Source organism: Stegostoma tigrinum, chromosome 8 (assembly GCF_030684315.1).
Source record: "Stegostoma tigrinum isolate sSteTig4 chromosome 8, sSteTig4.hap1, whole genome shotgun sequence".
NCBI lineage: Eukaryota > Metazoa > Chordata > Chondrichthyes > Orectolobiformes > Stegostomatidae > Stegostoma > Stegostoma tigrinum.
In genome coordinates this window covers 103,867,279-103,880,117 of record NC_081361.1, presented here as the reverse complement: position 1 = coordinate 103,880,117, position 12,839 = coordinate 103,867,279, and the positions used below count along the sequence as shown (strand labels likewise).

General features: G+C 43.1%; 1 protein-coding gene across 8 annotated transcripts in view; it reads right to left on the bottom strand.

Annotated features, from left to right (window-relative positions):
* cfap45 (cilia and flagella associated protein 45) overlaps nucleotides 1-12,839 on the bottom strand; it is a 119,970-nt gene that overhangs the window by 48,156 nt on the left and 58,975 nt on the right. For 7 of the 8 annotated variants that reach the window (XM_059648218.1, XM_059648215.1, XM_059648217.1 and 4 more), the window contains 3 exons: nucleotides 12,662-12,804; nucleotides 12,333-12,477; nucleotides 8,719-8,889 (listed from right to left, as the gene is read on the bottom strand). In XM_059648218.1, coding sequence (XP_059504201.1) covers nucleotides 8,719-8,889; nucleotides 12,333-12,477; nucleotides 12,662-12,804 — 459 coding nt within the window. The remainder of the gene's footprint in view (nucleotides 1-8,718; nucleotides 8,890-12,332; nucleotides 12,478-12,661; nucleotides 12,805-12,839) is intronic. The other variant, XM_059648221.1, reaches the window with a different exon arrangement.

The following is a 12,839-nucleotide window of genomic DNA, read 5'->3' as shown; positions in this document are numbered from 1 at the left end:
TCCAACTCTTGTACTCAATATCCCGTCCAATGAAGGAAAGCATGCCGTATGCCTTCTTGACTACCCTATTGACCTGCGTTGTTACCTTCAGGGAATAATGGACCTGAACACCCCGATCTCTCTGTTCATCAATTCTCCCCAGGACTTTTCCATTTACTGTATAGTTTGCCCTTGAATTTGATCTTCCAAAATGCATCACATCGCATTTGGCCGGATTGAACTCCACCTGCCATTTATCTGCCCAACTCTCCAGGCTATCTATATTCTGCTGTAATCTCTGACAATCTCCTTCACTATCTGCTACTCCACCAATCTTAGTGTCATCTGCAAACTTGCTGATCAGACCACCTACACCTTCCTCCAAATCATTTACATACATCACAATCAAATTTACATATATCACAAACAATTTACATATATCACAAAGAAGGAAGGAAGGACATACTAGCCCTGGAGCTTGTCCAGCTGAGATTCACACTGATGATCCCTGGAATGGTAGGTTTAACGTATGATGAACCGCTGAGAATCCTGGGTTTGTACTCATTAGAGTTTAGAAGGTTGAGGGGAGATCTAATAGAAACTTACAAGATAATGTATGGCTTAGAAGGGGTCGACGCCAGGAAGTTGTTTCCGTTAGGCGGGAAGACTAGGACCCGTGGGCACAGCCTTACAATTAGAGGGGGTAAAATTAAAACTGAAATGAGATGACATTTCTTCAGCCAGAGTGTGGTGGGCTTGTAGAATTCATTGCCACAGAGCGCAGTGGAGGCCAGGACGTTAGATGCCTTCAAGGCAGAGATCGACAAATTCTTGATCTCACAAGGAATCAAGGGCTATGGGGAGAGTGCAGGGAAGTGGAGTTGAAATGCCCATCAGCCATGATTTAAATGGCGGAGTCGACTTGATGGGCCGAATGGCCTTACTTCCACTCCTATGTCTTATGATCTTATGAAATCAGATGGTGTTTTTCAAAGGCAAGTTCATGCACAGCCTCTTTAATGTTGTGCAGACTGTTGCTAATATGCTTTGGTGGTGGAGGGAGTGAATATTTAAGCTGGTGATCAAGTCAGTGGCTTTGACCTGGAAGAACGAAGAACAAAGAAAATTACAGCACAGGAACAGGCCCTTCGGCCCTCCAAGCCTGCGCCGATCAAGATCCTCTGTCGAACCTGTCATCTATTTTCTAAGGGTCTGTGTCCATTGGTTCCCTGCCCATCCATGTACCTGTCCAAATATAAAAAAGGGGTTGGAACTTCTTCAATCTCGTTAGGCCTGAATTTAATCAAAGCAAACGGAGTTAATTCAAACCCCTGACTTTGTATCTCATAGGTAGCCGACACTTTTAGGGGGTCATGAGGTGACGCACAGATGAGTTTCCAGCCTCTGACTCGCTCTTGAACCACAGCACTTTGGTGATAGTAACCACAGTTGGTTAGGTTTACTTTAGCGATGAAAAGGGTATATGCCGCAGGACAAGAGTTATAGGTGGGGAAAGGCAATTATGAGGTCATCAGGCAACATTTAGGATGCATAGGATGGGGAAGGAAACTGCAGGGGCTGGGCACAATTGAAATGTGGAGCTTGTTCAAGGAACTGCTACTGTGTGTCCTTGATAAGTATGTGCCTGTCAGGCAGGGAGGAAATGGTCAAGTGGGGGAAGTTGAATTTCTTGTCAAGAGGAAGAAGGAGGCTTATGTATAGATGATGCATGAAGGCCCAGTTGGGGCACTTGAGAGTTACAAGTTAGCCAGCAAGGACCTAAAGAGAGAGCTGAAAAGAGCCAGGAGGGGACATGAGAAGTCTTTGGCAGGTAGGATCAAGGAAAACCCTAAAGCTTTCTATAGGTAAGTCAGGAATAAAAGAATGACAGGAGTAAGATTGGGCCCAGTCAAGGACAGTGCTGGGAAGTTGTGCGTGAAGTCTGACGAGATAGGAGAGGCCCTAAATGAATATATTTTGTCGGTATTCACACAGGAAAAAGACAATGTTGTCGAGGAGAATACTGAGATACAAGCTATTAGACTAGATGGGATTGAGGTTCATAAGGAGTAGGTGTTAGCAATTCTGAAAAGTGTGAAGATAGATAAGTCCCCTGGGCTGGATGGGATTTATCCTAGGAATCTCTGGGAAGCTAGGGATGAGATTGCAGAGCCGTTGGCTTTGATCTTTATGTCGTCATTGTCGACAGGAATAGTGCCAGAAGACTGGAGGATAGCAAATGTTGTCCCCTCGTTCAAGAAGGGGAGTGGAGACAACCCTGGTAATTACAGACCAGTGAGCCTTACTTCGGTTGTGGGTAAAGTGTTTGAAAGAATTATAAGGGTTAGGATTTATAATCATCAAGAAAGGAATAACTTGATTAGGGATAGTCAACTTGGTTATGTGAAGGGTAGGTTGTGCCTCACAAACCTTATTGAGTTCTTTGAGAAGGTGACCAAACAGGTGGATGAAGGAAAAGCCGTTGATGTGGTGTATATGGATTTCACTAACGCATTTGATAAGGTTCCCCACAGTAGGCAATTGCATAAAATACAGAGGCATGGGATTGAGGGTGAGGTGATTTCGTGGTTTGGATCAGAAATTGGCTAGCTAGAAGAAGACAGAGAGTGGTGGTAGTGGGAAATGCTCATCTTGGAGTTCAGTTACTAGTGGTGTACCACAAGGATCTGTTTTGGGGCCACTGCTGTTCGTCATTCTTATAAATGACCTGGATGAGGGCATAGAAGGATGGGTTGATAAATTTGCGGATGACAAAGTTGGTGGAGTTGTGGATAGTGCAGAAGGATGTTGTAGGTTACAGAGGGACATATATAAACTGCAGAGATGGGCTGAGAGGTGGCAAATGGAGTTTAATGCGGAAAAGAGTAAAATGATTCACTTTGGAGGGAGAACAGGTATACAGAGTACTGGGCTAATGTTAAGACTATTGGTAGTGTGGATGAGCAGAGAGATCTCGGTGTCCATGAATATAGATGCCTGAAAGTTGACAGGGCTGTTAAGAAGGCGTACTGTGTGTTAGGTTTTATTGATAGAGGGATTAAGTTTCGGAGCCATGAGATCATGTTCCAGCTGTACAAAACTCTGGTGCGGCCACACTTGGAGTATTGCGTACAGTTCTCGTGGCCGCATTACGGGAAGGATGTGGATGCATTGGAAATGGTGCAGAGATTTACCAGGATGTTGCCTTGTATGGAGGGAAGGTCTTATGAGGAAAGGCTGAGGGAATTGAGGCTGTTTTCGTTAGAGAGAAGAAGGTTAAGAGGTGACTTAATAGAGACATACAAGATAATCAGAGGATTAGATAGGGTGGACAGTGAGAGCCTTTTTCCTCGGATGGAGATGGCTAGCACGAGGGGACATAGCTTTAATTTGAAGCGTGATAGATACAGGGCAGATGTCAGAGGTAGGTTCTTTACTCAGAGAGTAGTAAGGACGTGGAATGCCCTGCCTGCAACAGTAGTAGACTCGCCAACTTTAAGGGCATTTAAATGGTCATCGGATAAACATTTGGATGATAACGGAACAGTGTAGATTTGATGGGCTTCAGATTGGTTTCACAGGTTGGCGCAACATCAAGGGCCGAAGGGCCTGTGTTGCACTGTAATGTTCTATGTTCTATTAAGTCTGCACTGACCCTTTGATAGAAATCACCCAGTCCCAGCCCCGAACCCTATCCCCATAACTCTCCCATTTACCATTGCTAACCCTTCTTTGAACTGTGAGCGGAAACTGGAGCACACCATGGAAACCTACGCTGACACGGAGATAACGTGCAAACTCCACACAGTCACCCAAGGCTGAAATCAAACCCAGGTCCCTGGCACAGTGTTAATCACTGAGCCAACATGCCGCCCATGTTACCTCCAAGTTTACTCACCTACTCTGTTTTTCCTCTCTTGACCATTATTTATGTTCTCTCTGGCTGAATTCTAACCTGCTCCCAGTTCTCGTGATTGCTGCTTTCTCTGGCAATTTTATATGCTTCTTCTTTGGACTTAATACTGTCCTTAATTTCCTTTATAAATCATCTTTTATTTTTGCACTAGATTAGAATTAATAATTGTTGGTAATTCATACATTTCTCAAAAGCTAGCCACTGCCTATCCTCCGCGAAGTTTTCCAATCCATCATTGCCAAATCATACTTCATACTCTCATTTTCCTATTCTTCACAAATACCACTTAATTTTGATTCAGATTCAACATTTGAAAAAAAAATTACAGGACGTGGTTGTCACTGGCTCGGCCAGCATTTATTGCCCATCCTATGGTAATTATCATGATAATTAAGAGTCAAGGGAGGTGATGGGCTGGTGGTATTATTCGTGGACTGCTGATCCAGAGACCCAGATAATGTTCTGGGGATAACAAAGTGTGGAGCTGGATGAACACAGCAGGCCAAGCAGCATCTCAGGAGCACAAAAGCTGACGTTTCGGGCCTCAACCCTTCATCAGAGAGGGTTCATTTTTTCATTTATCATTTGTTCATCCAGCTCCACACTTTGTTATCTTGGATTCTCCAGCATCTGCAGTTCCCATTATCACTAATGTTCTGGGGACCTGGGGTTCAAATCCCACCGTGGCAAATGGTGGAATGTGAATTCAATAAAAGTCTGGAATTAAGAATCTAATGATGACTGGAAGGAAACTACCATCCTTACCTGGTCTGGCCTGCATGTGACTCCAGACCCACCGTAACGTGCTTGACTCTGTTCTGCTGTCTGGTCAATTAGGGATGGGCAATAAATGCTGCTTGACAAGCAAGGCGCTCATCCTAAGAATGAATAAAGGACATTTTTCTTCCCTAAAGGGCATTAGTGAACCAGATGAGTTTTTCCTAACACTTGATGGTGATTTCACGGTCATCATTAGATCTTTAATTCCAAATTTTTATTGGACCATCACACATAGCCTTGAACTGAGTGACTGGAGGACAGTTAGAGTCACCTATATTAGAGCTCAGTGGTTGGTACAGCTGCCTCACAATGCCAGGAACTCAGATTTAATTCCAGCCTTGAGTGACTATCCATGTGGAGTTTGTCAGCTCTCCCAGTGTCTGCGTTGGTTTCTGCTGGGTGATCTGGTTTCCACCCACAGTCCAAAGATGTGAAGGTTAGTGGATTGACCAGCTACATGGCTCATAATGTCTGGGGATGTGCAAGCTCATTGGATTATTCATGGTAACTGCGAGGTTATGGGAATAGAGTAGGGTGCTGAGTTTGGGTGGGATGCTCTCGATGGTCAGTGTAGAATTGATAGGCCGAACAGTTTCCTTCCGCTCTGATGGGATTCTGTATTGCTGCAGGCCTGATATCAAATATAGACAGTACCAGGTGATAATGGCAAATTTCCTTGAAAGGACATTGCTGGTGACTTTTTACGACACCGAGTTAGAGTTTCGCTGTCATTATCATTAAGACTAGCTATATATTCCAGATGGATTAATTAAATGTAAATTCCATCAGCAGTCATGGTTGGATTTGAACTTGAGGCCCCAAAACATTAGCTGGGCCTAGAGTTATAGTCAGAGTTATACAACATGGAAACAGGCCCTTTGATCCAACATGTCCATGTCGACTAAATATCCTAAACTGATCTAGTCCCACAGACAGCATTTTGCCAATATCCCTCTAAAACCTTCCTATCATGAATCCGGGTGCCTTTTAAATGTGGTAATTGTATCCACCGCAACCATTTCCTCTGGCAGCTCGTTCCATGCATGCACTACCCTCTGCGTAAATATGTTGCCCCTCAGGTCTCTCTAAACCTTTTTCCCTCTCACCTTAAATCTATGCCCTCTAGTTTTGCACTGCCCTACCCTGGGAAAAAGACCTTGGCTATTCACCCTATCCATGCCCCTCTTGCGCCTCTGACACTGGGGGAAAATGTCCCAGCCTATTCAGACTCTCCCCATAGGTCAAACTCTCCAATCCCAGCAACATCCTTGTATATCTTTTCTGAATGCATTCAAGTTTAACAACATCTTTTCTGTAACAGGGAAACCAGAATTGGATGCAGCATTCCAAAAGGTGCTTCACCAATGTACAGTACAGCCACAACATGATGGCCAAACTCTTATACTCAATGTACTGACCAATGAAGATAAGCATGCTAAATACCTTTTTCACCAACCTGTCCACCTGCAACTCTAGTTTCAAGAAATGATGCACCTGTTCATTACCAGTGCGCAACTGTCTCACCCATCTATGCAATATCACAGAATCCCTACAGTGTGGAAATGCACCCTTCAGCCCAACAAGTCCACACTGATGCTCAGAGCATCCCACCCAGACCCATCCCTCTACAACCCACCTAATCTATACATCCCTAGACACTATGGGTAATTTAGCATGGCCAATCCACCTAACCTGCACATCTTTGAACTGTGGGAGGAAACTGGACCACCTGGAGGAAACCCACACAGACATATGGAGAATGTGAGATCTCTACACAGACGGTTGCCCAAGGGCGGAATCGAACCTGGGTTCCCACTGCTGTGAAGCAGCAGTGCTAACACTGAGCCATTGTATGTGTAGAGACTGATGAAGTAAGCATACAAGAAAGAACAAATAGTTTTTGTTCATGTGGTAGCTTTCTTCCTCTTAACTTTCTTTCGATAGGAATGTGAACAGTAAAAGACTAGCGAAAACAAATATAGGTCCCTTACAGTAAGAAATTGGGAAGGTTACGATGGGGAGCCAAGTGATGGAAAACTAATTAACTATATATTTTCATAGAATCATACAGTACAGAAGAGGCCCTTCTGCTCATAGAATCAAAACTCTGACTGTATAGATTCAGTCTTCACAAGGGAGGACACAAATAATGTGCCAAAAATATTAGGGAATGCAGGATCTAGTGAGGGAAGAACTGAATTTGGGAAATTGATAGAATTAAAAACTGATAAATCGCTAAGGCCTGATAATCTATATCACAGAGTACTTCAGGACATTGGTGTCCATCTTTCAAGATCTGAAGACTCTGGAACAGTTCACACGGGTTGGACAGCAGTCAATATAACCCAGAAAAAGGGAATTATAGATAAATTAGCCTAAGTTCAGAAGTGGGGAAAATGCAATAGTTTATTCTGAAGGAATTAATAGCAAACCCCTGGGAAATATGTGACAGGATCAGACAGAGTCACAGATTTATGAAAAAGAAACCACACTTGACAAATTGACTGGTATATTTCAAGGATGTAACTCGAGGCTTGATAATGGGGAACTAGCAGATGTGGTGTAATTGGATTTTCAGAAGGCTTTTGATAGGGTTCCACATTAGAGGTTACTAAATAAAACTGAAGAGAACGGGATAAGGGGCATAGTGTAGTGACATGGACAGAGAACTGGTTGGCAGGCAAGAAACAAAAAGTAGGAGTAAACAGGTCTCTTTGAGCGTCAGGCAGTGACTAGTGGGGTACTTCAGGTATCAATGCTTGGATTTTAATGCTCAAAATAAATATTGATGATTTGGATGAGTCAATTTCTTGCTATATGTCCAGGTTTTTAGATGACACAAGGTGGGAGAGTGAATTGTGAGGAAGGTGCAGACATGATTCAGTGCGATTTAGACATGTTAGCTCGTGGGAAACTGCATGGCAGTTAAAATAAAATGGGGACAAATGTGAGGTTGCATAAATTTGAAGGCACATGTGAATGGCGTTAGATTGAGAAAGGGGGAGGTACAATGAGACTTGAGCACTCTTGCACACAAGTCATTCAAAATAAGCAGATAACAAGGTGTAGAACTGGATGAACACAGCAGACCAACTACCGTCAGAAGAGCGGGAAGGCTGACAGATAAGCATGCAGGTGCAGCAGGCAATGAAGAAGGCAAATGGCATGTTGGCCTTCATTGTGGGAATATTCAGGTAAAGGAGCAGGCTACATTTGTACAGGGACTTAGTGAGACCATGTCTGAAGTTTTGTGTGCAGTTTCAGTCTCCTTATCTGCGGATGAATAAACATAGAACATAGAGTGAATGTAGAACAGTACTGCACAGTCCAGGCCCTTCAGCCCACGAAGTTGTGTCAACCTATTATGCTACTCTAAGATCAAACCATTCTACATGGGCACATGTATGATAGTGAAATGTAAGCTAAGAGTCGTTTAAATGTCCCTAATGTATCTGACTATGTTCTCGCCACGGCAGTAATACAACAAAGATTTACCAGACTAATTCCTAGTATGGCTGGGCTCACTTATGAATAGCTACTGGATCAGTTACGATTGTATTCATTAGAGTTTGGAAGAATAAGGGAGGATTTCATGGATACCTATTAAATTTTAACAGGACTACATGGATAAATGCAGGAAGGATGTTCCTGATGAATGGGGAGTCCAGAAGCAAGGGTCATGGTTTAGGAATGGCAGGGTGGAGGGGGGCAGCATTTAGGACTGAGATGAGGTGAGATTTTTCTATCCAGAGAATGGTGAGCCTGTGGAATTCTCTGCCAGAGAAAGCTGTTGAGGCCAAAACATTGAATACTTTTAAGAAGGAGTTAGATGTGGTTCTTTAGACTAAAGAAATCAAAGGCAATGGGGAGAAAGCAGGAACAGGATCCTGAGTTGGACAATCAACCAGGATCATATGAAATGGCAGAACAGTCTAGTAGCTGAATCGCCTCCTGATATTCCTATAATTTCTATTTCTATATTTCTGCTTCTCAGCTAATCAACGTCTGCTCTCTCACACTCTCTCTCTCTCCATTTCTCTCACCTCATTGATCTGTTTAATCTCATCCTCCTGCTCTAGGCGTAAGGCATTAGCTTTTTCCAACAGGTATAGTGCCCTGTCCCGTGCTGCCTCTTCTACTTCATTCAGCTTCTCATTCTTACGTCTCTGAAGCTCTTTTGCTCTTATGAAGCTTTTCCGTTCACCAGCCATTTCCTGAAATAAGAATATATTAAGACATAATACAAAGAAAGAGGCAGGCAGGGTGTGGGAGAGACCTTTTGTATGCAATAAATTTCACGTGACAGCAGAGTTTGGGCATGAGCTAATTTATTCAAGCATTCACTGATGTAATACAGGGAAAAGACAATGACCACCCCGAAGCTGGCCTCAACATGAGGGTTTAATCGTCCTTTAATTTTTGGGTCAGATCAAAAGGAAAGTCAGAATGGTCTAATTTTAAATATAAGCAAATTTTCTTTTATACATTTTCTTGTTACTTTAACATGGCGGCACATACTACCTCCTCTTGAACATTATTGTTAATTAGTGCTGGGTTGTCCAACTATGCCTGGGTTTTCAGTACATTATATATAGTAGTAATTGCTTGTTGCTGTGAAGTGTTTGGGCCATTTTGGTGTGTGTGAAGTTGAAATTTGCACGGTTACCAGTGACCCTTGTCTGTTAACTACCTTGTACAAGGCTTTAACAGAAGCTTCTTTGAGATTTCCCACCATTTCAATTCTCTTAGCTGCTGCCCTTGTTAAAAGATAAGGGAGGTTCCTTTCCATTACATGTAATTAGTTTTTAAACGTTTCTCTTTTTTTTTAGTGATTTTCATATACATATGGATGAGATCTATAGTTTATTTGGAAACTGTATCTATATTTATCTTGAAGAATCCTAATTATAACCCACTCACAGAACATAGAAAAGTACAGCACAGTACAGGCCCTTCGGCCCACGATGTTGTGCCGTGGAATAATCCTAACCCAAAAATAAAATAATCTAACCTACATTCCCCTCAATTCACTGCTGTCCATGTGCATGTCCAGCAGTCGCTTAAATGTCACTAATGACTCCGCTTCCACGACTACCACTGGTAAACTATTCCATGCGCTCACAACTCTCTGGGTGAAGAACCTCCCTCTGACGTCTCCTCTATACCCTCCTCCTAACACCTTAAAACTATGACCCCTCGTGGCAGTCAATCCTGCCCTGGGGAAAAGTCTCTGGCTGTCAACTCTATCCATGCCTCTCATTACCTTGTACACCTCAATCAGGTCACCTCTCTTCCTCCTTCTCTCCAGAGAGAAAAGTCCGAGCTCAGTCAACCTCTCCTTGTAGGACAGGCCCACCAGTCCAGGCAGCATACTGGTAAACCTCCTGTGCACCCTCTCCAAAGCCTCCACATCTTTCCTATAATAGGGCGACCAGAACTGGACACAACATTCCAAGTGTGGTCTCACCAGGGTTTTGTACTCATAATATTCTAACAGATTAGTTAGGAAAAACTTAAGAGAAACAACTAATTGCCATGAAATAAAGACCCTATACAGACAACAAACAAAACAAATGTCGTCTACAAAATACCTTGCAAGAACTGTGACAAACACTACATTGGACAACCTGGCAGAAAGCTAGCCACCAGGATACATGAACATCAACTAGCCACAAAACGACATGACCCACTATCACTCGTATCCTTACATACAGATGAGGAAGGACACCACTTTGATTGGGACAACACATCCATCCTAGGACAAGCCAAACAGAGACACGCACGAGAATTCCTAGAAGCTTGGCATTCCAACCGGAACTCCATCAACAAACACATTGATTTGGAGCCAATCGACCATCCCCTGAGAAAAAGAACAGGAAATGACACCACCAATGCAGGAAATGACATCACTAACCCAAGGAAACCTAACCAGATAAATAGAAAGCGGGACATAACACCAGCGCTTCGTCGGAGTCTCACTGATGATGTTACCTAGAATGGTGACAAAACGTCTGAAAACTAACCTTCCAGCTCAGCGAGCAAACTCACATCCAGAACCTCAACCTGAGCTACAAATCTTCTCAAAACTCGCTGCCATGAAATATTCTAATTTAGGATAGCAGTTTCATGTTGCACATCCAATCTCACAGATAGCTATTGTTTAATGTGCTGAGAACACAAGTTTTCCCCACACTTTCTAATTTGTGTTAAACACGCACTGCAAAGCTTGTTTGGGTATTGTCAGCCATTTTATGCTGTTCTTGTCATGGGCATCCCTAACACAGGTGCAATAGAGAAGGGACGGAAGAGTTGACATTTGGAAATAAGTGGTACAGAAAGAAAGAGTGGTACAGAAGGAGAGAGAGGGGGACAGTGCGAGTGAAAGACAGAGAAACAGAGGGGTGTGAAAGATAAAAAGAGTTTAGAAAAAGAGAATCGAACAAGGTGCATGAGAGACCAATTTGAAGAGATACAGAAAACAAAGTGAAGAGAGAAAGACATAGAAAGAGAGAGGCAGAAGCATAGAAAAAGGGACAAGGGAGTCAAAAGTTTTAGGATGAGGAGACAACAAAGTGGAATTGAGCCTACAATCAAATCAAGCCCTGCCTGCAACAGTCGTAGACTCACCAAGTTTAAGGGCATTTAAATAGTCATTGGATAAACATATGGATGATAATGGAATAGTGTGGGTTAGATGGGCTTTCAGTTTGGTTTCACAGGTCGGCACAACATCGAGGGCCGTGGGGCCTGTACTGCGCTGTCACGTTCTTATGTTCTATGTTCTAATCATGATCTAATTGAATGTTGGAGCTGGTTGATGGGTTGAATGCTTGTTCTTGATCCTATTTCTTACGATTATATGTTCTTAGAAAGATGCTGGGATTGAGCAAGAGATCAGGGCAATGAAGGAGTAAGACAGAGGCAGAGAGATTGAAAGAGGGCTATAGCAAAAGAGAATCAGACATATACGGAGAGAGACAGAGAGAAAGAGAAAGGGAAAGTGCAAGAAAAGATACAGAAAGAGAGGGAGACAGACAGATATGTTACTAATTAGTCTAGCAACAGTTGATGTATTCTCGAGTGAAGTAATAACTTAGGGCTGTAACAGTTTTGTTAATAATGTATGGACAGTGCAACTGCAGCAGTGACCATGTGAGGACTGACATATACTTAATAAGATATTAAGAATTCGACTGGAGATTATTGCCCAAGGGATCTCAAAGTATAAGGTCAAATCAAGAGAGAGAAGGAAAAAAAATGAGCTTGTTCATCAGAATGGTAAATAGGGTAGAGTGCTTTCTTGATTCTTAAACCTACTAGATGGAGAGAATGCATGCTTACAACTATTGTATTCAATAATACTCAACTTGTAAATTATTCATATTGGAATTAGTTGACATGACCCAACATCTTCAGCCAAGTTTAAGTCAAAATGCTGAGTTTTGCACTTCAACAAAAATCTGACACTGGAGAAGCACAATGTGGTTGGGATGAGGATGCCGGCAGCTTGGAACAGGGTCACTGGCAGGAACAGGGGTCAATGTATCAAATGGTGAACATTGACTTGTAAGTGCACATTGACCCTCAAGGGACCATTTACCTGTGACATGGCATTGAGTCTCAAGGGAACACTGACCCAGAACAACCATTGACCTACCGCCGCCTGCATTCTCTCTGCATTGTTCGCCACACGTATGGCCTCACGTTCCTCCTCACTGATCACTCGGGAAGCCTGCTTGATCCGTTCAAATTCCTCAGGACTCATGATCAGAGTCTTGCCTGAGGGATCCTCTGTGGGAATACTGAGAGAGGGAGAGAGTGAGTGAGTGAGTAAGACAGAAAGATAGAGCGAGAAAGAGAGTCAGTCAGATAGACAGGCAGAGAGTGAAATGGAAATAGAGAAAGAAACAAGCCTCTCAGAACCCTAACCCTTATTGTCTACTCTACACTGAGTCAGCATGTGCGAGCTGAATGAAGGTCACTTACATCAGATCTCGAATCATGTCCTTGGTAATGAGTCTAATACTCTCCTTAGGCTTGTTGCTGGAGGTGGGATACAACTGTTTCCCAAGTGCCTCATCTGAGCATGGGTCCAATTCTGCGCCAGCTTGGTTGGCAGGTTTCAATTTCTGAAAGACATAGAGGCCAGTAATTAATCTATCAT